The sequence below is a fragment of the Phalacrocorax aristotelis genome, chromosome 4 (assembly GCF_949628215.1).
Source record: "Phalacrocorax aristotelis chromosome 4, bGulAri2.1, whole genome shotgun sequence".
Lineage (NCBI taxonomy): Eukaryota > Metazoa > Chordata > Aves > Suliformes > Phalacrocoracidae > Phalacrocorax > Phalacrocorax aristotelis.
In genome coordinates, this window is record NC_134279.1 from 73,725,229 (window position 1) to 73,752,909 (window position 27,681).

At 38.8% G+C, this 27,681-nt stretch overlaps 1 protein-coding gene across 5 annotated transcripts in view; it reads right to left on the minus strand.

Moving 5' to 3' along the window:
• RGS12 (regulator of G protein signaling 12) overlaps window positions 1-27,203 on the minus strand; it is a 91,771-nt gene extending 64,568 nt beyond the window's left edge. For 4 of the 5 annotated variants that reach the window (XR_012660418.1, XM_075091975.1, XM_075091974.1 and 1 more), the window contains exons 1-3: window positions 26,996-27,203; window positions 17,355-19,300; window positions 2,167-2,286 (exon numbers count right to left, since the gene is read on the minus strand). Coding sequence is in view for 4 of the 5 variants with exons in the window: in XM_075091975.1 (XP_074948076.1) it covers window positions 2,167-2,286; window positions 17,355-19,211 (1,977 nt within the window). In the remaining variant the exon portion in view is untranslated. Of the gene's footprint in view, window positions 1-2,166; window positions 2,287-15,213; window positions 15,232-17,354; window positions 19,301-26,995 lie in introns of those variants that run through there. The other variant, XM_075091977.1, reaches the window with a different exon arrangement.
• Between the last annotated feature and the right edge of the window lie 478 nt (window positions 27,204-27,681).

The window sequence follows — 27,681 nt, forward strand, 5'->3', positions numbered from 1 at the left end:
AAGTTAGAACCAAAATCAAAACACCTCAAAACTATTTTATTTTGACTCATGAAGTTTTTTAAACTCTTCTCTAGGTTGGTATTTCTCCTGGGGGCTAGGACATCATTCTCTTATGGCATGCAGAGGGAAAAAAAGATATTTCAAAGTGAAAAGAAGCAATTGACAGAGACCAGTCCACACCCATATAGCTACATGTAGTAAGGGCGTTCATCCAAACACAGATTTTCATACAGATTGTTTCTTCGTCCAATTCATATAGTGACCTAGAATATAAGTTTCCCCATCCAAACTAACAGCTTTAACAATTAGGGCATTGGGTTACCCAGACAGCCTCTCAATCCCTCCTGTTGGTGCTACTAAATTTATATACACTAATGAATGTTAACTAAGACATAATGAGAGAAAAATTGACTTTTTAGGCCAGTAACTATGACATCTTTCTGAAATTAACAGAAAGTACTAAGTCCCTATTTTAATATATAAATATGCAATGTAAAACAACTCCAACAACAGAAATTAAATTATATCTTTAGTGTTTAAAACACTCTGTCAAAATAGGAGATGTACACATAAATCTATATGAACTTTCAATCTTGAAGAACGTGGTGTGAACCATGTTTTTCCTATTGCACGTGAATTACTAGCACTAGGCTCTTAGATATTCTGAGAGGATTCTCTCTTACTGTGACCAGAAATTCTGTCAAAACTGGTAATGTATAGAGGCAGCTCTTTTAATTTAGAAGAATCACCATTTTCTGATGAAGAAAGATGTAGCTAGACGGTTCCCAAACATCTTTATCCAGAGAATCTGGCTCTGTGTGTTCAAGTTATGCACTTAAAGCTATGAGTGCAAAGAAATGAAAAAGTATTTTCCATGACTAGAAAAAGAAAAGCAAGACACTTAAAAGCTTTAGACAACAAGAAAGAAATAAACCACCATGAAAAATGTCCTTTAAAACATCTGAGAACTAAGTAATTTCATTTCCTACCTGCATTCCCTAAGCACACCAGAAGTTCCTTCCATATGTTCTGTTCCCTAAAATCCAGTGCACTGAGATCCCCTCTCCTTTAGAGTCAGTGAAACGTCGTTCTTCCTACATTTTCCCACAGCAGGAAACTCAGAATATCTCTTTCTTTCCTCCTCCCATCTGAAACACTTTTTAAACACCTCCTTCCCATTGAGAGGAATCAGTGTGCCACATTCCCTCCCATGCTGAAGAGCATTATAATATATTACATAGTTCCTGTGCCAAGAGCTCTGCACATATTTTTGTTTCTCCCCAACCACAAACTTTCTTCCAGATAAGCATGATAAAGGGTTAAGGGAAAAATCTCTCCCTTCACCTTCACATCACTATGGGTCATGTTTTCCCAAAGAAGCAGACTAAAAGAGAAAATATAATGAAGCCATCCTCCTACACCTCGTTGAGGGAAGCTCTCGGCTGAGCAGAAGGAGCAGCTTTTTTAATTCAGATGGCTTTTCATTCCTTGTTTTCACCAAAATCAATAAAGTTTGGCCACTGAGGCCCAGGCATCAGCTGATGTTACACCAGATGTGAAATAGCATTATTATATTTTATTCAGAAAGATCCAAAATCACTATAACCAATGACAACACCAAGTTGATTAGGAATTCAATTTTCTCAACCACTGATTTATAAGGAGCAAAAACCTGTTTAAGTATTTTTAAAAAACTGTTCCATACTCAGAACACTACATTCCATAGGAACTTATCTAAGGAGCCCTCAAAAAATTTAACCCCCCCAAAATTTTCTCAATGCAATGATCATCAGCTGAATAAAAAAAAGAATACAAGCATTTGATTTTTTATATGATACCATGATACAATGATTTCTAAGATATGATGAACATTTTGATCAGCAAAACTGTATTATTTTGCCTTACATGACCAGCTGCGACGGGTAAAATAAAGTCAAAATGCCCCACAGAAAGAATGGCCACTCCTGCCATGAGGGTAAACTATTAAAGAAACACTGAAAAAGTCAGGTGATACCTGTAATCTATATTCCTCTCACATAAATGTCATATGATAATTAGTAACTTTATTACACTACAGAAATTACTTACTTTCATTAATGATCTGCATTAACTACTGTAAGTTCCTCTCTAGGACTCACTTCTAAGTTTCACTTAAAACTTAATTACCTCAAGGTCATCTAGAGAACGAGTAATACTAAATCGCTTAGATCTTCCGAATGATCTTCGAACAGAAGAACGCGGGGGAGGAGCCTGATTTAATCCCATTGGACGTCCAAATTTTGCACCCTAAACAAAACAGAAAATACATATTATTAGTTTACTTCTTTAATTTTAGTACATTGCTGATCATAGTGATGGCATCTGAATTTCAAGCATTGGTAGGTACAGAATTCCAAGGAGATGGATTTGCAAACCAGTAACGTGACCACAATTTCAACACAAGTTGGTCACTTGCCATGCCCCTGTAAAATTATGTATTAAAATCATTAAAGTTATGAGTTTTCCAGTCTCGAGTCAAATATATTCAGCATTAAGTTACTGTATAAACATGAGTCATCAGTTAGGTTGCTAAAGTATACATATGCCACATGTCAGTATTAGTAGACAGAGCTTAATTAAAAGCAAGACTATCTTAGCTCTTTACTGTCTTAACTGGAAAATATTGACATTGACAAACTATTTGTTCTTTCTACAGGAAATTCCTAGATACCATCTAGAAACCATCCTAGAAATCATCTCACTCAGCTTCTGTTGGAATCTTTCTCCACACTTTTAAAAATCTTACTTTCACTGCTTTTTTGTTTTAAAGACTTGTTACTGTGAAGTCCAACTTTTTAAATCACATGGTACAAAATGCAAGAACCTTTGTTCTGAGAAAAGAAACTACCTCACTTGGATGTTACATGACTAGAATTGGTGCTGCAATAATTAAATCTAATGGCTTTCTCTTTTCCCCATAATCATACTCTTTCTCCTTAAAAAGTCACCAGATGTCAGTTAAGCTACAGCAGCTCAACATGTGCATATATAGTATATGCCAAATGGCGTACTTGAAGCTTAAACCTAAGAGTAGGTACAGAGTCAGTGACTGGTGCTAAGCAGATGTACATAAACTCACTACATTATGAAAACCTGTGATTATGTGCCTGAAATTTTGGATTCCTTTCACTGCAACACTCAATGTGGGGAAAATTCCTCCCTGTCTTCTGAAGCTTTTTCACTTTAGAATATAACAGTGTTTAATTCAGAGTAAATTTTCTTCTATTTCATTTCTGCATCTTTCTTCATCACAGTAAGCTTAAAAAGATATCTGTTAGTACTTGTATGATTGCTTATTGGCAGCTTTGTAATATATATTACATTTTAGATTGTATTTGTTTCTTCCCTTGGGTAAGTTGCTGTGCTTGAAATCTGAAATATTTTTATATCCCTTTGATCCCTTGTTTGAAAGACTATATACATCACGTTAAGCAAAAGAACAGCCATAAATTTCATATTCTTATAATCTCATGCTAACAACCACTCACACAAAGTAGAGAAGAGCATTGACAATATTATACAGCCTCCTTACTGCAATAAAAGATAAGGTGTCAACAGAAGATGTCTGCCTCTCTGCTTATTCCTATGGAGTCAACACTATTCTTTAGCAACAGGGCTCTGACTGTCACCAGTACTCACAACAGACTGTTTACAAGCTCGTAGAAATGTCAAGACATAACACAGCATACAGCAATACGGATCCAAAGCATGTAGCAGGGTTCATCACTGCAACAGGCTAAGACTCCAGCTTCTTCATTCAGTATTAAAAGTGACCTACTTTTATATGAAATCTCCTTCCCTCACAATTTTCAATTTACTATAGGGGCTTTTTTTTACTGGCTGAGAAGAAAACTGGGGAGGTTCTCCCAAGGAAAATTGGAAATCTGGCAAACAGAGATTAGCTTCCAAGGTTTTTAAGTGAGCTTTTACAAGCGCAGTATAAACAAGCTAGGATGGCGTTTGCTAAAATGGTCAACTAAATGTGAAGACAGGAAAGTTGCTCTCTGTGAATGTTCACAGATAGCACCCACTGGAATAAGGACAGTTCCTGTCTTTCTGAGCAACTTTTAAAATCATCTGTTCACCCAGGCAGGTGCAACTGAGGTGGTTCACCCCAGCTCATACCTTAAGAGTCACAGAAATCTTTCCTGTCCAAACTGAAAGTTTATACCTAATGCAGTAATCTGTGTCAATCAGTGGACTCTACATTAACCCCTGACTAAATTCAGCAGTATCCATTGCTATTACTGCACAACATATCAAAACACTTAACAACGCTCCTCCTGTGTGAGTATGTTCTGTTGAAGCAGCATGAATGTGCGAGTACAACTACTAGGTTTCACCGGTAGTCATGTATGACCATACTATTTTTGTAATTTTTATATTTTTAATCTGTGAATTAGTGAAAAACCTATCAGACTACAAACAGCTCAGCTAATTCTAAGGCTAGTGAAATTAATGACATCATTAGTGCGAGTACAACTGGCATTTTGAAACTAATGAAACAGTTACACAGTATGAATTCTGCTTAATGGTCTTTCATGTATTTCTCAAAACAAGATGCATCCCTCAGCAGACTTCATCTTTCATAAAACAAAACTGGTGAAAGGAAACAAAGGAAAAAATTATCAATGGCAGTCTTACCTATTTTGAGTAACAAATACATTTTCACTTTTCTTTCTAAATCAGTCCAAAAAGAAGATAAACTGTCCAGTATATGTTTAAATAGAAGAGATTGCCATATATGATTGTGGGAGATTGAGACATACAACCGGAGAACATACACACAAACAAATTTTGAAACGGTAACATTACAAATTGAAGGAAGAGGAACAAACTGCCTGAAGACAAATCTAATTAGATTCCACTGAGAAGCAGATTCTAGATAAGATTAATTATCACCAGATGTCCCATTTTAGAAGTAAATGCTGCTTACCTATTTGTGCTCAGAAACATAACAAAGAGAAAGAGCGAGAGTGGGCAAAAAATGCTTGCAAATTGTGTGTTAGTAGAAAAGAGAATAGTAAATTAGTACCCAATCAAAAATTTTGTTTACGGTTTTTGACATTCTTATACAAAACTCACTACTGAGCCCAGGATGGACTGAGGCTGGGATGGAATGGTAAAGACAAGAGCAGGGAAAAAAAAGGCGCTGAGAATAAAACAGTGCTTAAGAAACGATTACAGAAGATAAGAATTCACTGAGCTAACCATTTCCCCAACCCATTTGGATAACAACTGCAATTAGGAAAACATTTTCAACTGACAAAAACCTCTTCGTTCTCTGAAGAATCAAATTAATAATCTAGGAAATTAAGGAAGACATTGCTAAAAAAAAAGACTGCAGTTCACAAAGTATTTAATTTCCTGGTAATGGTGCTGAGCAGTCTCCCTTTTCATCCTTTCTTGACTCTATTCCAGACATTCAGACTATGAAGGCAGACCTCCTTCTGCAAATCAATTTTAAAAACTGCCTTGCATACACACACGCACACCAATAAAGAAAGAACCACATAGCTTAAGCAAGTAGCAGCAACATTTTGGCAAATGTTTTCCATGGCGCTCTGAAGAGCTGGAAATAAAAGCATCCATGACTTGAAAAGAGAACAGCCATTGCAACTAGAATGCACTGATCAGCATGGCTAAAGAAATCCACAGTTATTTGAGCAAAGAGATTTCTAGTGCAATGTTAGGCATAAAGAAATCATCATACTTCTAAAAGCCTTTATTATACTAGTAAAGAGATATTGAAAAATATTAAATGAACCTAAATAAATTTCAAAACAGTACACTACATGACCAACAAAATGTTATTACATTCACTTTAAGCTGCCAAACTAAAACACTGAAATTTGCTACATGAGCATTGGGCTGTGTGGGGTTTTTTTTTTAATACAGGACTATTTACTATCATATCTTAAATATTCTCTTTTAGAACCCCTGTGTTGCTGAATCTATAAAAGAAAACTCTGAAAATATCTAGATATTCAAGAAAATTGAAGAAACCCGATCACAGAACAGTATTTGAAACTAAAATCCATCTGATACTTTACTAAGTGTCTTTGTTTTAGGAATCCAGAAACAAAAAGAAAAACACAGCAATTTGTGAAAACTAGTGGATTAGTGAAAAGCATGTGGTACAGCAGCCCATCCACTGCATTTTGCAACACAGATACTTACAACCGGGCTACTGCTATCTATCATGGTGAGAGTACGAAAGAACATATCTCTAAAAGCCTTTATCCTGTTACAATCTGGCAGATGGAGAAGAAAAACAACAAAGGATTAAAGGAATTAATACACTGATGCACTAAAAAGTCCATTCCTTTTTCTATTCTTACAACAAAGTAAAAATTATGAACCAGCATAGATTGAAATAGCAGTTAAATGTATAATCGTAAGAGGAAAAGCAGGACAATGAATGGGTCTGCATAAATTTTTTTATATATATGACTAGATCACACCTTTTCCTTGGGCTAACAGGAAATGGCAAGTGCAAATACATTCCCCTGAAATAACCACCAATCATTGATTAAACTACAGTCTTTCTTTCCCTTTAAATATTTTCTTAAATTTAATTTTTAACCTGCTTATTTGGCCTTGTGGATGAGTTACATCCTAATCGACTTGAAAAGAACAGCATTAAAAACAAAAGTCACCAGAAGAGGACTGATATAGCACCAGTTTGTGAATGTGTCCAAGTGAGAACAGTTTCTGTCTGATAACAAGATGTACAAGAAAAGACAGTGGAAAAAGTTGTACTTCATGTAACAGCAAGACAGAGGGTATGAAAAAGCACTTGACTCATGTTAGACTGCAAACGGAGGGACAGAAAGAACAAAAATTATGCAATACAAAGTGACTTGCACTGATCTAGTTCTTCAAAGACAGAAAGAAAAACGATGGGCTCTTAAAAGTAATTTTAACTGATAACAAGTCAGTTAAAATAACTGGTAAGATCAACAAGTGAGGCAGTAGTTCCATATAACATTATTTTCAGCAGCCGTGCTAGCTTATGGACTTTGCATGCACCTCTGACCACTCATGCCAGCTCCCAAATTGCAGCAAGCTGCCCCCTCATCTCCGCTAACAATAAACTATAGTTTACAAAATGAAATAACCCTGTTTCTAACACAGATCCACAGACAGTCATGCCAACACAACTGATGATGCTCACTGCCAACTCCGGCCTGAGCATGACAGGAATTCCTGAAGTTGGTACTAGCACAGAAATGCAATGTGAAACTAGGATGGTCCATTCTATACTCTAACCTGGAGCTTGACTGCACAGAAGCAATTTGATGAAACCTTATCAATTATTCAGAACACAAAGAAACCAAACACCTTTAGAACACATCTTCAATTAGCTTAAAGAAATTCCGAGCTATAGCATGAGCTGTATCATGTTCTTTCACATTCTAGCAAATGCACTTACCAAGTATTACAACTTTTTAACAAATTATTATACATAACAACCTGAAATTTCCATTTTGTATGATATAGTCTCTGTGTCCCTCTACAGTTAAACATATATTGTCCTCTCATCCAAATATCTAGACATAACTAATGAAACAATGAGATTCGTCTCCTCTGGTACAATAGTTTTAAAGTTGGAGGAGCAGGAAGAACGTAGCAAGGAGATGTCGCTGATGGCTCTTGGAGTACAAGAGGCTAAGGAAGTGGGATATTTTTGCTACATGTTCAAGCTCCTTCACAACAACAAAATGCAAGGAGCTGGCAGCAGGAATCCAGAAAGGGGGAGGAAGAAGAAAAAAAAACTGTGAGGCTTAGGCCAGCTTTGCAACATGTAGCAAATTTAATCTTTTCATGGAAAACACATTACAGTTTGTGACCTTGAGGGGAAACTAAAGGGGCTGAACCTTATGGGACAGAGATTTTGGCTGCTGGAAGAGGGAAAGCCAAAATATAAGAAGGGGAACTAATACAAAAAGTTAAAAAAAACCACTAACAAGCCTGATCATCTACATTTACAGAAGGATGCTTTCAAGTGCTCTCAAAACTGTTTCACAATGATAGCTGATCTCACAAGATTCACAGGTACGTGAGTGGAATAGTGCTTTAAAATGTTTGAGGAAAAAAAATAAGTAATTGAATGTCATGAACAAAGTTATAAGAGCTCTAAAACAAAAATACAGTTACTGGTATGTAGTAATTTTGATAGAAATTGTTTCCTCCTCCTCTTCAGGTGGAACAAGTGTAGTAGCCTCAGTCCTGAGCATTTAAGAGAATACAAAAGGACTATGTGCATGCTAGAATGGTCACATAGGACCACTTGCCAGCTGGATTAGAAAAATTCATCATAACAACAGTTTGTGAAGTCTTACACAATCCAGCTAAGCCACACTTGCAACAGAAACAACCATCAGTACCCAGACAGAAACTGGCCATTCTGCTTCAGAGTGTCAATTCTCCAGATAAGCATCTCCCTATACTAAAAAGTCCAATAAATTAGATTCTTTTAACAAAAACTCTGTCTCTGAGTGTCAATTTGAGTACTGATTTCTGATTAATTGCCTCTAAAAAGAAAGTAACAAAAGGAAGATGCTTATATTCACAAATTTTATCACCAAAAAAAAAAAAAAGGAACAGCACCATTTATAAGGCCTAAATTTAAGAAGCTCAACTAATACAGAATTTGCTACATTCCATGCATCAGAGCTTAATCATACTAACTATAAAATCATCACATTTTAATTTGTCCTACTCCTACTTCCAGCTATTGAAGCTTTTAAAAACTCTCACTGCTTTTAGGTTTGACTCTATGACTTTGTATGGTAAAGTATATAATACTTCGGCACCCAGATACACAGCTCATATAATTTGAAACTTCTGTGGATATTCAAAACATGCCAAATTTACTCTCAGATGTGAAACAGCAGATGGGTCGGGCTGGAGCAGCAGTTCATCTTTACAAAAAAATGCAGGTTTAAGACTTCAGAAAGAAAGTTCCTAATTTAGACCCTTCTGAAAAGGGATGGAAAACAGGGATGCCACAGTAATGCCAATATAGTCAGTGCACAAAATCTCAAAAAATACTGTAAGTCTTAGAGGATTATAGAACAAAGTAGTTGATACAAATACCATTCTGTCACCAATATTAGTCTCAAACCCTGCTCTGGACCATTTGGCCTGGACAACTTCTGTTGTCCACTGCCCTCCCTAAGTGCCCATTCTCCTGATTATGGGTCCTGCAGGCTGAACGATCACCTGACTACAGCAATGCAGAACAGGCAAGACTGTAGGCCATGACCTCCCTTTACCCCTCATCCTATCAGCCAGCATCACATGCTACTCCACCCAAAACCTGACAGTGCAGACTTGCAGGACTTGTAAAGTGAGAGTCTATGGGCCCTGAGAATGGGACGGGTTGAAAAATGGGGTATGTTGGGTTAGGGCCTCTAGTACCCTTAAAGAGATGAAAGAATCTGGGCAGGAAATGGAAGAAGAGCACTCTGGGAAGACATAGAAAAGAGGCTGTCCTGTCACATTGGACATCCACGTAAATGAAATTTATCACTTCTCTCCTGTACTAAGGATACTATGCACAAAACCCTGACCACCCACATTTCAGTGGTATCCTAATCCCTCTTCAAACAAAAAACCACACGTTGATGATATTAATGCAGATGGAATAGTAAGATCATTTTCTCAGTACAACTAGATAATAATATCTTGTATAAGTTGAAAGCCTATTAGTTGGAAATTGCAGAGGAACAGAAAGACCTGACTATGCTAGGGGAAAACGTGGTGAAAATTACAAGTACACACATAACGATTGGTTCCAAATCATCTTGAACATTAGGTAGGCAGTAGCTGGGAACATTAAGTCCATATGGCCCAGTAATCCCTAACAATCAAAAAGGCAAATGAAGAATCATCAGAAAAGCAAAAGAAATCAAGAAATAAGCTTTATGAATACATTGCCTGCCCACACATTTTAAAAACTCCTTATAGTTCTGGTCAACCCATCTCAAAACTAAGGGAGGAAGATTACAATTATGAAAAAACTTTTCGATGGGAGGAGACTAAGCTGACTTCTGCTTGGAAAGTAAGTGATTGGTGGCTGAGGTTTAAGACAGAAAAAAATTACTACGAGAAAATAGAGAGTAAGATTGTTCGGTATTTCTCATGACAAATATTAGCAGGTATGAAATGAAACTATATGGGAAGTACAACTATGTACAGGCTTTTTTTCCCATGGTATTAAACTGCAGAATATGTAAGCCAAGTGATACCAGGAACGCCAAAAGTACAACTGAGTTTAAGAAACAACAACTTCAAGAACAAAGGTTCACAAAGGTTATTAGGCACAATGATGTGGATGGTGCCTCTACCAGAGCAAAGTCTCTAAACCACGTGCTGCTGAAAATTAGAAGGATATATTTTTCATTGCTCTCCTATAGTTTTTCTAAGCAGCTTCTCCTGGATGGTGTCCAAAATAGGATACCGACCTCAATATTGGATATGCCATCTGATGCATATATACATGGTTTTAGTGATCGACTACAATGTAAGTATTAACCATCAATGCTACGTGCTATGAAAAAAAGTAAATCATATATGAAGAGGTATTGTATGAAGTATTAATAATAGAGACAGGAAAACAACAATTATACAAAAATTTGACGAGGAAATCAGCATAAAATTTTGGTCACTCCGCTCCAAAAAAGAATTTAAACTAGAATAGTTTCAGAAAAAGGCTACTGAAGTTATACAGAGAATGAAAACTTTACATCCTAGAAGACTAAAAGACTAAGTGCTTTACATCAAGCAAAATGAAAGCCAAAAGAGAACATGATTTCTATGCATAAACAGAAAGGTAAACACCAAAAAAAAAGTCGCTGTCACTGAAGGAGACACTAGCAGCACAAGAAATGGGTATAAAGTGACCATGGCTAGATTTCACACTCGAAAATTTTAAAAAGTTTCTAACATCATACTAGTGATGGGACACTGTTCCTGTAGAAGGCGGGGTGGAAGGGAAGGCAGGGTGCAATCACATTTTTTCCAAAGCTACAGCTGCTAAGTGTATGGAAGGCATGATAATACATGATTGCCTAAAAGAGCTAGAATTTGGTTTGATGATGCACTATATCCTCTGGTACTATCGCTGCAAACTTACTGATGCCTTAATGGCCATTTTATTGATGAGATGAATTTTCAAGTCAAGGCTTTGTTTTTTCCATGCTTCTGTTTAGACATTTCAGGTAAGTTTTAGCAATTCCATATTTATCTTTGTTAATTAAAAGACTTTATTCTGATCTTTATTCCATATTGATCTATTTCTTACCCAGTGAAGAACTAGTATTTTACAGCTCCTTTTATTCTCTAGATCTCCACTGCAAGGAATTGGGGTCTATCTTTGTACAACTGAAAGCTCAGACTTCAATTTTATCAACTCTTATCTCAAAGATTCTACATTTTAAACTTAAAATAAAGCCATTTTTCACTATTTCAATTCATTCTGTACTAATGACTTTTCTCCATGCTATTTTCTTCATTGTTTCTCTTTATTTCTCAAGATGCTACCTTTGCCTGGGACTTTGCTACTCAAAACCAGCTCAGAAATACTTAGATCCCCTCAATTGTCATGATTTTAGTTGGAGTTCAAGCCTACGCTTTATTTGGAGAACATTTAAATTCAGGTGTACTGAAAAATTCTAAATCTCAAACATAAATTTGAAATGAGAAAATTTCACGAAGTCGACATTGCTCTACAGATATTAACTGTCCATATTTCATCCAATTTATTTTTCAGAGAAAAGCACTCAGCATTATTTTGGCTTGTTATACATTTTTAGAGTCCTAGAACTGACCATTTTTTCAAATCATTATGTTAGAAGATTACAATACATATGAAAAGGCTGCATGAAATTACTAAACATTTAATTGCTTTTCATTTTCTCATAGCAAAATGTATCAGAGTACCTATTTCATACAAATGCCTCTTTGCAGATTAATTCACATTAGCACATTCTCAGATCCAGCTTGGTGTGTGGGATTTCAGTTGAGTTCTCTTTAAGGTATATACGTACATCTCAAATCAGATCAAACCCTATAATTCCAAAGGTTAACATTAAATTGCACTGTAAAAGAATAGCAATCCAGCTGCCATTAATTCTGCTTTATAAACAGCTGGGGTGGAACAATTTAAACTAGTGAGCAAACAGAATTGTAGAGGAAAAGGAAAAAAACATATAATTATACAACAAAAACCAAATATGGGAACCACAAGCCTTGCCAATATTGTCTTTGCATCTAAAATATCTGCTTTTCAGTTAGTTCACCATCCAGTTACCAACATTAAAAACGGCAATTCCTGGATTTGAAGCAAATCACAAATTTTCACCAAAAAAAAACTATTTCATTTTTAACTTGAATAACATATGTTTTTCAGTAATACTTGCTTTGGAAACAAAGACAACTCTGAAGTAGTTACACTTAAACCTCTGATCAAAACAAAGTAACAATAACAGTAACCCAGAAAATATATTAGCAAGGGAAGATGCATTAGTGAACCCCACTGTATTGCTTACCTGTCTTCTCCCTTCTATATTTTTACAATATTTTCAGTAGCTTAGGTCATTAAGGTTACAGAGCAGTTGATATGTTTTTGGTTTAAAAGACAGTGTTTGCAATACAGTGAGTCTCAGACAATTATATTATCTAATCTTACTTCCTCTAAGATCCACAAATAGGATCCGTTTACAAATTCACATTCTTCATGAGCACAAACAATAATGTGGTCAAGATAGAAGTCTTACAACAAATCTGAAGCAGCAAATGGGTTCTAAAAATCAACACCCAACCTTTTCAAGGTAAATTTAAAAAATTTTAATTATTTTGTAATAATTTGTCATGTTCACTTGGAATAAACCTAGAACCCAAATACTAGTTATTAAGCTCGGGTTGTAAAACCTCTTCTGATCATGTATGTTATACCTGCCTCCACAATTATTAAAAGACTTTCTTCTAAAAAAAAAAAAAACAACAAAGGTGAGAGGTCAATGACTAGGATTCTATCCTCATGGAGGGAAAACACAAAAACTAAATGGACTGTTATGAGGCTTTCCAATGGAAAAAGGAGCATTTTCCCAGTAAAACTTAATTTAAAACAGTAATGGGTAGACATATTTTTGGCCAGGCGCTAGCCTGAAAACAGTGAGGGTTGAACAAAATCAAACGTATTATATTAATTTAGTCTAGAGGGAAAGGAATGCTTCCCTGTTCAGCAATTTCTTAAGTCCTTTGCCAATCCCAACATCCCCTGATGTTTTCATATTGCTTATGGTGCTTTTCTTTTCTGAAACCCAAAATCACGCAAAAGGGTAAGTAGGTAAGTGACTGGAACTTAGTGGGATGTTGAAGAAGGTGAAAATAACAATGCAACAGCAAAGACAGTACAGTGCAAAAGGAATAACAAAAAAAGCAGGAATTATTCCATTCCCACTGAAACCATAACCAGTCTCTTCATCTGCTAGTCTTGTAGACCTGGTGAGACCACATACCCTTACCCAGTATCAGTCTTACAGCAATTGAGAAGCTTCTCGCTGCCAGAAATCATCCTTAATCATCCTGAGATTCAAAGCCACCTTCTGTGATCTTCCAATTCAGTGAATTACAGCCACCTAATCAGGCCTTCCACTAGGCAAGGAGACCCAAAAAAAAGTTTCATAAAATGCTTCAATAGAAACCCATTCACACTGAACTTTTAAGAAACATGGGAAACATGAAGTTCCGTACAGGAAACAATTTTAGAGGTGCATAGGGCCAGAGATACTTGTCAGTAAATCTCAGTCAGAAGAGGTGGAATAGAACCAAAATATCCCTGATTTGGTTCTCCTCTTCCCATGAACAACCACCATTCTGAAAGCCAAAGATTAAAGAAGAAAAAATACAGCAATTGTGAAAGTATGAGTTCAGTAATTTAGGGATAAATTCCTTGTAACATTTTAGAGCAAAACAAAAAAACTCATGCTATCCAGTAGCATTCAATCAAATCAGGCATTTTTATCTTTTTTCAGCTATTCACACTTATACTGAACTTTAAAATGTGTTATAGCAGTGTGAAGAAAATTAATGTCAAAAGTTGTTTTGCCAATTATTACAAAATTAACGACAATTCTAATTTGTGAGCTGAAAACATCATCATTAAAGGGAAAGCAAAGCTCAGAAAACATGTCTTCTTCCTTGTAACCTAAGGTCTGAAATGCCATACCTATTCCTACCCACAAGAAACACTTCCCAGGTCCATTTCTGAAAGTGCAATTTTAAATAGATATGTTCACTAGAGCTTTCTCACATCTGCTCTTGCGCTCTGTACAATTCACAAATATTTTATCAGTGCAGCTATAAAATCAGGAGTTTATGCCCCTCTTACCCCCCACTAGCATTGTACAGTACAGCATATTTTTCCTGCATTACATGCTGTGATCATCGCTGTTCAGCTGCATAGCAGTTCTGCTAGATCAGAATTGCATCCAGGAACTCATGTCCTTTCCCCAGTGTGTAATGAAAGCTCCAGGAAGATGGTATGCAATATGGATGTGCAGAGAGCATCACAAAAAAACTCTAGCTTTGGTAGCCTTTTCTCCTCTAGTGGCTTCTGCACACTCCCACCTGTAAGATATATATTACCCTTCAGTATTAATATAAAACACAAAAAAATCCACCTTAATTAAAAAGCGATTTAAGGACCACTCTGCCAAATGAAGCCACTAGGTTGTAAAAATATGAACTTAATCCCATGTGGTCACTTCATATACTTTATTCCATGCCTGGAATGTGACTGAGCATGCTGTGTAAAATCAGTCCTTACTACTTAAAAAGGTCACAGGAAGCTGAGGGCACATGGTTTTCTAGAACACAGCATCTACCACATCTTGAGTAATGTTTGGGAATAGACAATCTTACCTCTTCACACAAAGCAAAAATAGAGTCTGAATATCATTCTCTTATGAAAGCGTATTAGTGCTCTAATATGCAAAAACATAGATTTTTTTTTTCCCTATTTTTGCAGTACTTAAAAAAGCAGAGGTACGTTCATCAATAACAACATCCCCTGACTATTTTCACTGAAGATCTAAGATAAGAACATAGTACTACTTCATCTTTATGAATTACTCTGAATAATGCTAAGCGCTTGCAACTCACACTTGCAGATGAGTTCAAGACTTTCGTGAGCTTTTCTCATCAGTTTCAATAGTCTTCAGGGGTACTGACAAACAAAATTAAAATGCAAAAGAGCCTTATTAACACTAAATGCTAAAGCCATGTAGGAACATTTTAAATGTATCTTGCAAACAATTTGTTATTAATCAAAGATCAGAATGACTGTTTTATTAGTAAATAGAATAAAAAGGGAAGATTGAGGTATTTAGTGTTGGAACATATATTCTGGTATATGCGAGAGAAATATTATTACTGTTTACCTGCATCTAGAACATCTTTCATCTTAAAGTGTAAAAACTCTAAGATTTTCATTAGTATATTCTTGACTTCCATTAAATAAATGTTTCAAACATTTAAAAAATAATTTTCTAGTTTTAAAACTCAAAAAAAAAAAATCTAAGGCACATTACTATCATGGACAACACTGCAGACAAACTAGTTGCAGAGACCCCAAAGAAATTTCAACTGCATCCCATGCAGGTGGTTGTGTTCCTAAAAAGCACTTGGCACCAACATCCATAACGCACCTGCACCAGGTGCGGCATGTAGTGAGGCCTTTTCCTGATCCAACTGCAGAGAGATCATGAAGCATGTAGTCTTCAGGGTAGCAGACAGAATTGATTGTTAGGTGGTTTGGGTGGGCAACGTTTACACATGAAGTGTTTGTTTGGATAATTTGTTTGGTTTTTCAAAAGTGTGAATCACCTTGTATTTAAGATCACTTGAAATTTAATATGTTACTTTGAGTCTGGAAAACATTGCTGCCTGTAGCAGTCACTTCACCTTAAAAATACACTAGTGTGTAACTATTACATGTACTGGGGATTTTGTTTTTATTTTCAGAACAAAAAGCGTACAAAAGTGTATGTGAAAGTTGTTGGCTTCACAGTGCAAGAAAAGCAACAAAAAAATAATTTCTCTTTCCACAACACCACCAAAATGTTCTGAAGTTCTGCATTCAAACCCCATAAAGTCTATGTCAGAGTGTCACACCAATGCAAAGATTTTGTTCATAACAGTGTGAAACAACTAATGAATCTCTACTGTGATCTACCTGAGCAGCAGGTGGGTATTTTTAATCCAGTGAAAAAACCCTTTTTTTCAAAATCAGATTTGGATAGCATGATGGACACTGGAATCAATCCTGTAAGCAATAATTCTTCATGGGAGGACAATGCTTCTTGAAGATTAATTTGGAGTATAAGGACTCCAGTATTTGCTGGAGTCAGCAAATGTTTTAGGTACAACCCTGCTACTAAGTCTTTTGGTGTAAGACCAGTGAGTTCCACCTTACTAGAATCCCAGTTACCAACAAAAGACTCCCATGAGATCAGCTCCCTCAAGAGCAAAACGTGTATGTGACAAAGGGAATGGTATGTAATGATGTTGGATACACCTCCCACACTTTTTTTTCAATCTTCTTGCTTTGGTTTACAGAAGCCTAATAGTAGACAAAACAAGTAGATGAAGCAGTAATTTGGAATAAAATTTGAATTACCGCTTCCTGGCAGAACGTTAGATTTGTGACCTAACAGTGGACACTATAATCACCACTAACAACTATCCTTTGATGTAGGTTTAACGCTGCTTGCATTGAGAAATTTGCTGGAATAAATTTTTAAAATAAAATTAAAAGTGTACAATACAAGCTTTTGACTAATGATTAGACTTCATCTTTATAAAAATAGGTATCACTAAAATAATAACATTTGCAAGCCAGCCTTCTATAAAAAAAGGAATCAGACTGAAGAACTAGACTGTTTCCATTCTTTTGCTGCTGGAGGTCAGAAGGAACTGAAGTTGCTAGAATGTCATGTCTCCTTTTATTGCAATGCCACTGCAACATTTGGAAACAATGAAGAGACAAGAAGAAATGTGAGAAAGCTCTAACAGACAACAATTCCAGCAGAAGTACAATTCCAGAGCTGCACTCAATTAAACAGGAATATGCAAAGCCTCTGCAAAGGAGAAAGAACCACATTATAGTCTTCATCTAAAATTTTGTAAATTATATAATACATGTTTAGATTTTAGTATGCAAATATCATAGTGTAATAATACCATAGGCTCTAGAGTTTGGGGTTTTTTTTGTCTATTAGGAACCAGTATCAACATATTCTTACCTTTTTATCTTCTTTAGATTTCCTAATACTGTGTGGAGGGCCAAATTTGTTCTGCATGCAAAACATCTTCTTTGACCATTCATTTTTATGAGATTTTAACTGTGGCTGACCAAAGCTGCCATCAACTCTGTATCTGTCAGCTGGAATCTTATTCATTGGTGGGGGAAGAGTCCCACAGTTAACACTTGACCAGCCATCCGTAGAATCAGTGTACGACTCCTGGTCGCTAGCATTTCCATGCTGCCATTCTTGTAAAACATGCACCGGCAACCACCTTTGATTGCCTATGCCTGCAGCGTTTTTCTTTGATGGGGGTACTGAATTTCGGGAGGAAACCAGTGGAACTTCAATACGAGCAGAAGGACTTAAATGTTTGCTAATATTTTGGGACTTATCATTCTGAATTACTTCTAAAGGAATGTTTCCTTCTTGTTCATGACAGAAGCCATTCCGATGGGAAGTAGGCTGATTTTGTCCCCTTCCTACTGGATTTTCCCATATGCTGTTAGGAATGTGCTTACTCGGATTGCTCCCTAAATCAACCACCAGAACTCTATTATTCTTTTCTTCTTGGTTAAAATTTCCAATCCCACTATCACTGTTACTGCTTGTGCTATTATTCTGATGAGCATCTGCATCGCCATCAAGAAAAGCCCTTGCACGCATTCCCTCGATCAATTCCCCCATATCCCTATACAGGACAGAAATAAACTGAAGAACAGGTAGAGATGATGTTGGAAACTCTAGACAGCCATTTGTGTCTGGATCTGCTGTACATTCCAGCCCAAAACGTCTTGCTATGCCCTGGTGAATTTTATGATGAAATAATTCTGGATCCACCATAAAAACATGGCAAGATGTCCTCAGAACCCCTTCATCTTCCTGAGCCAAGCTTGCATCATCGTTTGTCTGCATTGTAACAAGTCCAAAGAATCTTCTATCATCCGGGCAAACAGCACTGAATGCCAGTTTCTCTGCAGGATATTCTGCCACTACACCTGATTTGTCACTGCAGAGCTGAATACAGTCATGCATTATCTTCATCATCACTAGTGAATGGATTTTTTGTTCCGCCCGCAGGCGTCTCATGCATCCACGAATAGCCTGCAAACTCTCATTTTCCAAATTTGAGGTTGTTGAAGGAAGTTCAATTGAACCTAGGTAACCTACAATCATGGCAACATTTAAAATGCTTGCATCTAATGCAAAGTCTTCTGCACTCTCCAGTCCAATTCTAAAAACCGAATCATCGTTCAGGACTTTGGATATTTCTTCCTTTGACAGTAGGTTTGGATTGCTTACACTTTCATTTCCAGTTTCAAATTTAATAGCAGCAGAATCTGAAAATGATCTTTGTTTTGGTACAGAATTATCTGAGCTACCAGCACAAAGAGTAGGGTTCTCAAAGATCATGTTGAAAATGCCACCAGACTGCATTTCTTCAACAACTTTCTCTGCTCTGTTTATACCCAGGGCTTTAGAGTCAGGTTTGGGTTTCAGCCACCCCTTTCCATCATAAAAACCAACTTCTTCATCACTGGAACATGAATCTATATGACTAATCCCTTCAGCAATGACCATGTGCAGGACTCCAGAACATTTTCCTATAAGCTTCACTACATCTTCATGAGAGGCTTTTTTCACATTGATTTCATTAACTGCAAATATCTGATCTCCTGCTTTAAGTCCAACATAATCTGCAGGGCTTCCTTTCATAACACAACTAAGAACACAAGGCGCTTGTCCAGAAAGGGTAAACCCATAACCTGCTCTTCCTCTAGCAACTTCCACGCTTCTTATCCGAGGAGGAGCATGCATGTTGAGTCGACGTTTGACCGTTTCCCCTGGTCTATACATTTTGAGGTTTTTTCCTAAAATAGGAAAACTTTTAATTAGTCCAGTTTTTTGTCATGCTTCACAGTATCACTCCTTTATCTGATGAAGCTCTAAAGAAAGAAAGAAAAAAAGACATTTTAATTCTTAATCATATATCAGGATTTTAATACCCTGTTTCCCTTTACTGTTCAGAAATATTGCTAGTGAACTCTACCAAAAGCTATTGCTAGAGAATAAACACAACACTAAAAATAATTTGAAAAGAACAGGTACACAGTCTTCATTTTACTGATGCGAAAGCAGTAGCAAATGCAAATAAAGTGGCTGGCCAAAATGGCAAAATAACTGAATGGCAAAGCTAAGAACAGCCAGTGTTTTGATACTACAGCATGTTACATCTTCCCCCAACTCCACCATTTTACCTACTATTCAGTTAACTTCTGGCTTACTGCACCATTGCAATACCACATTTTACAGCACAATGAAAATCCTGGATGAAGTTCACCTATCCTTTCCCAGCAACCCAAAAATTAGAGCTTAAGTCTTTCTACTCAGCTATAGCCCACCCACCCTTTATACTCAATATACAGAAACAGGTACCAAAAGTATCCATGTCAAACAGGATAGATAAATTACCTCTAGAGCTGCCTGTATCTCTCCACTGACTGTAAAGGCAGCTTAAACTAAGTATCTCAAACTTCAACTTTCACATGTACATTTCAGTTACTTATGCAACAACAAATGGACATTCAGTCATGTATTAGACCAAAGGGATCCAAAAATCAGATTTACTCTGTTACACCAATTAATCTACTCATAAATAACTTGTCAGAAAGCAAATAATTAAAAATGCATTTCAGTCAGTCATTCCAACATCCATGTGTTTTAGTTTAGATAAAAACTTCCAAAAAAAAGAGGAAAAAAGAAGGAACTCCACATGTTGCCAGTATTAATTTAGTCATGGCTTTACAATGAAAATAAAGCAGCTTTACATGAACAGCAAGAAAAAGTAGATTTCAGTACATTTTGGTGCTGACACTGAAGTCAACACTCATCTCGTTCTAATTATACTCAGGCAAATTCCATTGTTTTAAGGACGTTTCCTCCACTAAGTAGGTTAAAATGTATTAAAATGTTTTAATGTATAGAATAGAAATGAAAACTTTTTCAACTTTTGAAACTATCCCCTTGATGCATGATATGAACTCTTACTTCCACAGGTCTGGAGGACTGCTGACTGAAATAACTGGAGGAGTACAGCTACATGAAATTGCAATAAACTCGGTCTGAGCAAGTGAGAACTAATCTGAAAATAATTACTTCTCGGAGTTGGTCCCGAGGCTTATTCATAACTTGGTCACATTTTAACATAGTTAGTGTGTAAAGTACTTGAAAGCAAGTATCTGGTATATGTGGGAAAAACGCAGACAACATTTTAGATAAAGACATACACATTATAGATAGATAGATAGATAGATGTACACACACTGAGACACGCATTTGTTTATCGTATCTAAAGTGTTAAATTAGTGGTCTCCAACCTGCACTACTTGCATGGAAGCAAAATGACCAAGAAATCCTTCTGACAGTGCTCTCAGCTACAGAAATAACAACAAAAAGCACACTCAAAATGTGATGCAACCCACAGCACACTACTTACACAGTATTTCTACCTGGGATAGAAGCGGCAGAAGGGCCATGTCTCAAAAAGTTCCACAAAGGAAAAAAACCAAAACCCAGCAAACAAAAAACCTCTAAAATACAATTTAGGATCAAAGTCTTAACTACTTAACTACATATGAGCTGTTTGATGATCAAATTCTAAAAACCACTGCTGTTTCTTGAATTTCCTGCTAATATTCAACTACAGGATGTGATTCCCTTAGGACCCTTCTAGATCCTAAATAGGACAGCCTTCAAGATACTACAGAAGACATTCACTTGGCTTTACTTTTGGGTTTTAGTTTGTATTTTTTTGAACACAGGGACATCATGTTTTTATGGCTCCATGGTGCAGCTGTGACTGTTCAATGTAGTATGGTTTTTGCAAATTGTTTTAATATAGCAATTATGTAGCTTCAATAACAACAGTTCCCCTATAATTTGAGAAAATAACTTAGCCTTAAGAAGTCATGAAACTTCACACTTAACCTTTGAATGGAAATCATAACATGAGAAATGCTTTGCAAACATTTAACCAAACTCACATGTTGCTGTAAAACAGCCTTGTCAACTTGCATCCAGTCTTGTGCCTTAAACATAGACTGACCTTTGCTGATGAGACTAAACTTGTGAACCAAGAGATCACTGTACATTCAGCTATCTCTAATTAGGTCTAGTACTTTCTAAGAACAATCATTAAACATTTCAAGATGTAGTTCTTTAAACAAACAAAAAAAAAACCTAGCTAACAAATGCCCAATAGTCAATAAAAAACTGCTATCTAGCAGCATAAATATATACATGTTTTAATTTGCCTTACAGTGAATATTTCTGTTCTTGACTGTCTGGAGAATAGCCTAATGTGGCCCTTGGGTACCCTCCAAAACTGGGCTGCTAACCTGGTCAACATAAAGCGCTGTAGTATGTGGCACCTAAAAGTGCTACTATCTTGCAAGAAATAAACTATTGAAAGAGTATTAGATTATAAATAATCTTATAAAAATATAAGAAGAAGCAGTAGTTACAAAAAATTAAGGTTCAATATTGTAATGTTGATAAGAAACAACAGATTTTTCCAACTATCTTTCTAATCTATAAAAAGTTACCCTACATGCAACTATGAAAAATATACACAATGAAAACGTAGTTAGGCTGCTCTTGGGAAGAAGCAAACCCCAGCACTGTCTTTCTTACATCATGATTCCACATCGAGAAGTTGTGGAGAACAGGGGATGTCCCAGAGGACTGGAAGAAGGTAAATGTTACCACTGTCTACAAGAAAAGGTCGAGGGAGGATCCGGGTAACTATAGGCCCATCAGCCTTACTTCAATCCCTGGGAAAGTTATGGATGAACCCTCCTGGGGGCCATCACAAGTCAATTGAAGCACATGATTGGGAAAAGCCAACATGGCTTCACTAAAGGCAGATCGTGCTTGACAAACCTGGTGGCCTCTATGACAAAGTGACTTGCCTGGTTGACATGGGGTGGGCGGTGGACATTGTCTACCTGGACTTCTCCAAGACCTTTGATACGGTCCCCCATAGTCTCCTCCTGAAGAAATTGATGCATTACGGCCTAGACGAGTGGTCTGTGCAGTGGGTGGGGAACTGTCTGACAGGTCACACCCAAAGGGTGGTGGTAAATAGCTCCTTTTCCAAGTGGCAACCTGTCACTAGTGGAGTCCCCCAGGGATCGATATTGGGCCCAGTGTTATACAATATCTTTATAAGTGATCTGGATAATGGGATCAAGCGTAGCCTGATGAAGTTTGCAGATGACACCAAGTTCAGTGGGGAAGTAGACACTCCAGAAGGGAGAGATGCTCTGCAGGGAGACCTGGATAGGCTGGAAGTGCGGGCCAGCAAGAACCTTATGAAGTTCAACAAGGAAAAGTGTAAGGTCATGCATCTGGGAAAACATAATCCAGGAGTGCAGTACAGACTGCGATCCACCTGGCTGGAGAGCAGCTCTGTGGAAAGGGACCTGGGGGTCCTGGTGGACAGAAAGCTCAACATGAGCGAACAGTGTGCTGTGGCCAAGAAGGTCAACAGGATCCTGGGTTGCATCAAAAAGGGCATCACCAGCAGAGATGAAGTCATTATCCTGCTCTACTCAGTGCTTGTCAGGCCACACCTGGAGTACTGTGTGCAGTTCTGGTCCCCGCTGTACAAAAAGGATGTGGACAGGCTGGAAGGGGTCCAGAGAAGGGGCACCGAGAAGATCAAAGGACTGGGAAGCTGCCATATGAGGACAGGCTGGGAGAATTGGGTTTGTTCAGCCTTGAGAAAAGGAGGCTCAGAGGGGATCTCATCACCACGTACCAGTAATTAAGGGGTAGTTACAAAGAAGATGGAGACTCCCTTTTTACACGGAGTCCCATGGAGAGGACAAGGGGGAATGGACGCAAGTTGTTCTCGGGGAGATTCCGATTGGACACGAGAGGGAAATGTTTCACAGTGAGGCCAGTCACCCATTGGGATAATCTCCCCAGGGAAGTGGTTGACTCGGCCACGTCGGACGCATTTAAGAGTCGCCTGGACAGGGTGCTGGGCCATCTTGTCTAGACTGTGCTCTTCCTAGAAAGGTTGGACTAGATGATCCCTGAGGTCCCTTCCAACCTGGGATTCTGTGATTTGCTATGACAGGATTCCTTTCAGCTCCATTCACAAGTCAATTTATCTATATGCCTTCCTAACCTATGCCCCTTACACATCAAGCATTTATTCCAGATGATAGCCACTGATAAGGGAACATCATTCCAAAACCTGACCATTATAAAAACAAAACATAAGGCTGCTAATGCATTACTTCTCTCTACTGATGAAGTTCCAGACGTGTGAAGACTTCTAGCTCTTAATTTGTGTAATTTTGTGAGTGGAAAGTTAGGACGTAATTCAACATTAAAGGGCTCTTTGCTATTAATGTATACACTAAAAAGAAAAAAAAAAACAAACCCAAAACAAAGAAAAAACTGTTACATCAGTAGAAAAGCCGTCTCTTCCCTCCTCCAGTAGCTAAATATTTTTGCATTTTTTGTGCCAATTACACACATGATAAATAACATCTCACAAAATTTATCAAGGAAACTTCAAGACAAAGGACAAATGTAGCTCTTCTGCAAGAACACTCAGCATTCAAATGTTTTACTGCAACAATGGCATGGCAGGCAAATTGAAAAATTACTAAAATAGTGTTTCACTTAACCAGAGAGATTCCGACAGAGGTTAGTTGAGTTACAAACTGTTAACAAACTAGTGCAAAACTAAATTATCAAATTACCTAACTGCCTAGGTTTTCTTTTAATTTCTTTGCAGATTTTAAACCTGGAGCTAAGGAGAAATGGCACAAACTTCCACAGTTTCAAAGTAATCATATGGCTGAATATCCTTTTCCTGTCACAGATTCCAAAATGTAGTGTATCAAGTGATACAAATACGTCATTTTAGTTGCACTGATATAAAGCTTTGCAGGTGTCTGCATGTTTACTAAAGCATGAAATTACTAGTGAACTATATAACCTGTGATAATTGTCACAAGTAACCAAAGATAAGATTATTTGAGCTTTTGATTTTCAGTATAATTACTGAATCTTACTGAGTCTACGAAAAATATACTCCTGTAATTACTCCTAATAATTATGGCACTGAATTTTATGGATTTGATAGCATAACTACATTCAGTCATATACAGTAGGTCAGAAAAATGGTTACACCACAATATTACACATGTCCAAGCTCACTTTGACTTTCACTAAATATGATAAAGTAAGCCTTAAAGAAAAGAGTCCATACAATACCAAAACACATTAGTGAGTATTAGCTGGGAGGATATGTGCCTTTTGTAGGAGAACACTCAACTATAAAAGCAGAATAATTTGTAATACATAGCAACTAAATCCTAAGCAAATTACATAGGTTTGTGACATTTCAATGTAGTCATTAAAAACGCTGAAAATAAAGAACTCCTACTATCATTTGAAAAACACTGCAAATATAAAATTACTACTATGATTTCAGAAAGTTCAGCAAAATTTGTACCAACACAACTTGGTAATATGACACAAAGCAAATACAGTTTAATAACTACAAAATATCTCACAGGACATTTCAGACAGAAACACTAACATATACAAATTAAGCGTTGTTCAAGTATGTGAAATAACATAATCTGCCCATATACATCAGCTTTGTCACAGAACTGCAAAACAAAAATAAACATTGGAGCCTTCTGCCCGTATACGTTCTGGCCTACCATTTCAATCAATTATTTTTGGGGTATAAAACTCCAAAAATACCAGGTATGGTTGAACTGTACTTTATCCCACAAACACCACATTTCTTTATGTAATGTTTTTACATAACCATGCTAGCTTTTCATGTCATTTTCAAACCCCCTACTACAGAGAAAATTATACTTATTTGCTTACTTTCAAGGGAAAGAGGTGGTTTGTTTCCTGCTTCTGCTTTTGTTAACTCATAGCAACAAGAAGAGCAAACAAACGGGACGCATTCTGTTAAAGTCTATGTTAGACCATATCCTTAACAGTTACAGAGGGCAGTCAGGGCGCATGTGAAGTTTAAGACTAAATTACTGACCACCAGTTCATTCTGAAAAGCCTGTGGAATCGAGCTGATACTCAGCTCTACAGCATCCATGTTAATGTGCTTGCTTTTTTTTCTTGAAGAGCAGAGAACTGGTTGGCTTCATTTTGTTTCTCAATAGTGAGACTGTAAGAGGATAAAGTGTGCAAAGTGGAAGCACATAGAGGAGAGAGACTGTTCCCTCATCCCTCACACACGTCTTGAAGTATTGCAAAAGACTCCTCAGCATGGGTGCCGCTCATTAAGGCAGAGCTGACTTTCACAAATGATGCCACTACAAAGATCAAATGAAGTTATAAAATTTGAATTCCACTCACTATTCAAATGTGGTACATGTTTATAGACAAGTTACACGAGAAATATAACAGCACAACCTGTAGAAGACAGCTACCAGTTGTTTGAGAACTTGGGTGGGACAATATTTTAATAAAACATTTTATCAGCACTTCACAACTGGCAAAACATACCATTATGTTTCCTGTATAAGCAGCAACTGCTTCCCCAGAAAACAATTAGGTGTACCTAGCACGATCATTCAAAAAACACTGACTTTAATTAGTAACAGCAGGCTAAAAAAATAGTTGTTAATAGAAACTCTCCTCACACTGAAGCCAGTGTACGAAGAGCACAAACATGACATTTGCTGTTTTGTCTGACAGGACTCCTGCGACTAAGGACAAAGTTTTCTAAAGCTGCCGTATAAACAGTCACGTGCTTGCACCTCATTAATTTATTTATTGTATTTAAGAACGCGAAAAGGTTTTGCTGGTAGTTTGGCATTTTTGTCCCCTTCTTTTCTTGCAAATACATTCCAGAACTGTTGGGACGCCGGGAGAAGGGGCAGCATTTCAGACTGAAGCAGCGACAGGCGAGATCTGCTCCGCTCAGGATTAAAGGCGGTCGGGAAAGGCTCGGGAGGGTTCGCAGCCCCGGCGCTTCCAGGCAAAGGCGAGAGCCAGGAGGGTAACGTCCGACTCCCGCCCCTAGCCTGGGGGGAGCCGCTCAAAGTTCGCCCCGCCGGCTCCTCCGGCGGCACAAGCGCCCCGGCCGCTGCCCGCCTGCCAGGGGGGCTCCGGCCCCGGCCGGGCGCTGCCTTCCGCGGGGCGCGGGGGCACCCGCGGGCGGAGGGCGACCGGCAGGCCCGGGCGGCGCGGAGCCGGGCTGCGGGTCAGCGCTGCCGCTCCCCGCCTCGAGCAACGGTCCACGGGGTCACACGGTAACCGCCCCGGGGGGCAGCCGCTTCCCGGGAGGGTGGAGCTGCGGGGAGGGGAGCGGCGGCACCTGAACCCGCCGCGGGCACGGTTTGAAACACCGAGCGGTAAAACGACGGAGAGCAGGGACCCCCCCCGCCCCGTCCGCGCCGCCGGCGGGGGTCGCGGGCAGCGCCGCCGCCTGAGGGGCGCGCAGAGGGGGCGCTGCCCTCCCACCCCCCCCGCTCCCCTCCCCCCGGCTCACCTCACGCCGCCTCCCACCCTACCCCGAGCGGGGTCCCGAGCCAGGCGCTCGGCGGCGAGGGGCGGTCGCTCCCCCTCTCACTCACCTCCGTCCCCCAAGGCTCCGGCTACTCTGCTGAGGCACCAGCTCCCCCGGTCACCGGGGAGACGGGCGCCGGGCTCCACCGCACAGCGCCTCGGCCACTGGCTGCAGGGATCTGTCAGTCACCGCACTCACCCGGCAGGGGTGGCGGTCGGGTTCCCGGACAGAGAAAGGGGAGAGACAATACCCGGCGCCAAAGAACTACAGCTCCCGGCGTGCCTTGCGAGCGGCCAGCTATCCGCGGCCGTGGGCAGCGGGCCGCGCGGGGCATGCCGGGAATCGTAGTTCTTGATGCTTCCCGAGCAGGGCGCTCCTCCGGCGGGGAGGGCAGTGCGCAGGCGCGGGCTGCCGGCGCTCTTTCGAACGGGGCAGCGCCGGCGCCTGTGGGGCTGAGGCGGGGAGGGGTGGTCCCGCGGCCGAAACCGAGGGGAGGAATTAAACGATCTATATCGCACAGTAGCGACAACTTTTTCGGTCCTCTCGGAGTCGGGAGGGCAAAGTGGAGCCGCTCCTCACAGAAACAGCTCTACGGCGTTATCTGGCTTGCTAGGATAACCTGCAGCTCTGGAGCGGTGCTGAGGGAAGGGGCAGGTGGGTCAGGGAGGACAGGCTGGGAGGCGTTCGGAGGTGCATCAAACAGGTATGCCCTGCCTCAGGAGCCCAGGAAGAAAGTGAGACAGGCCCTGGAAG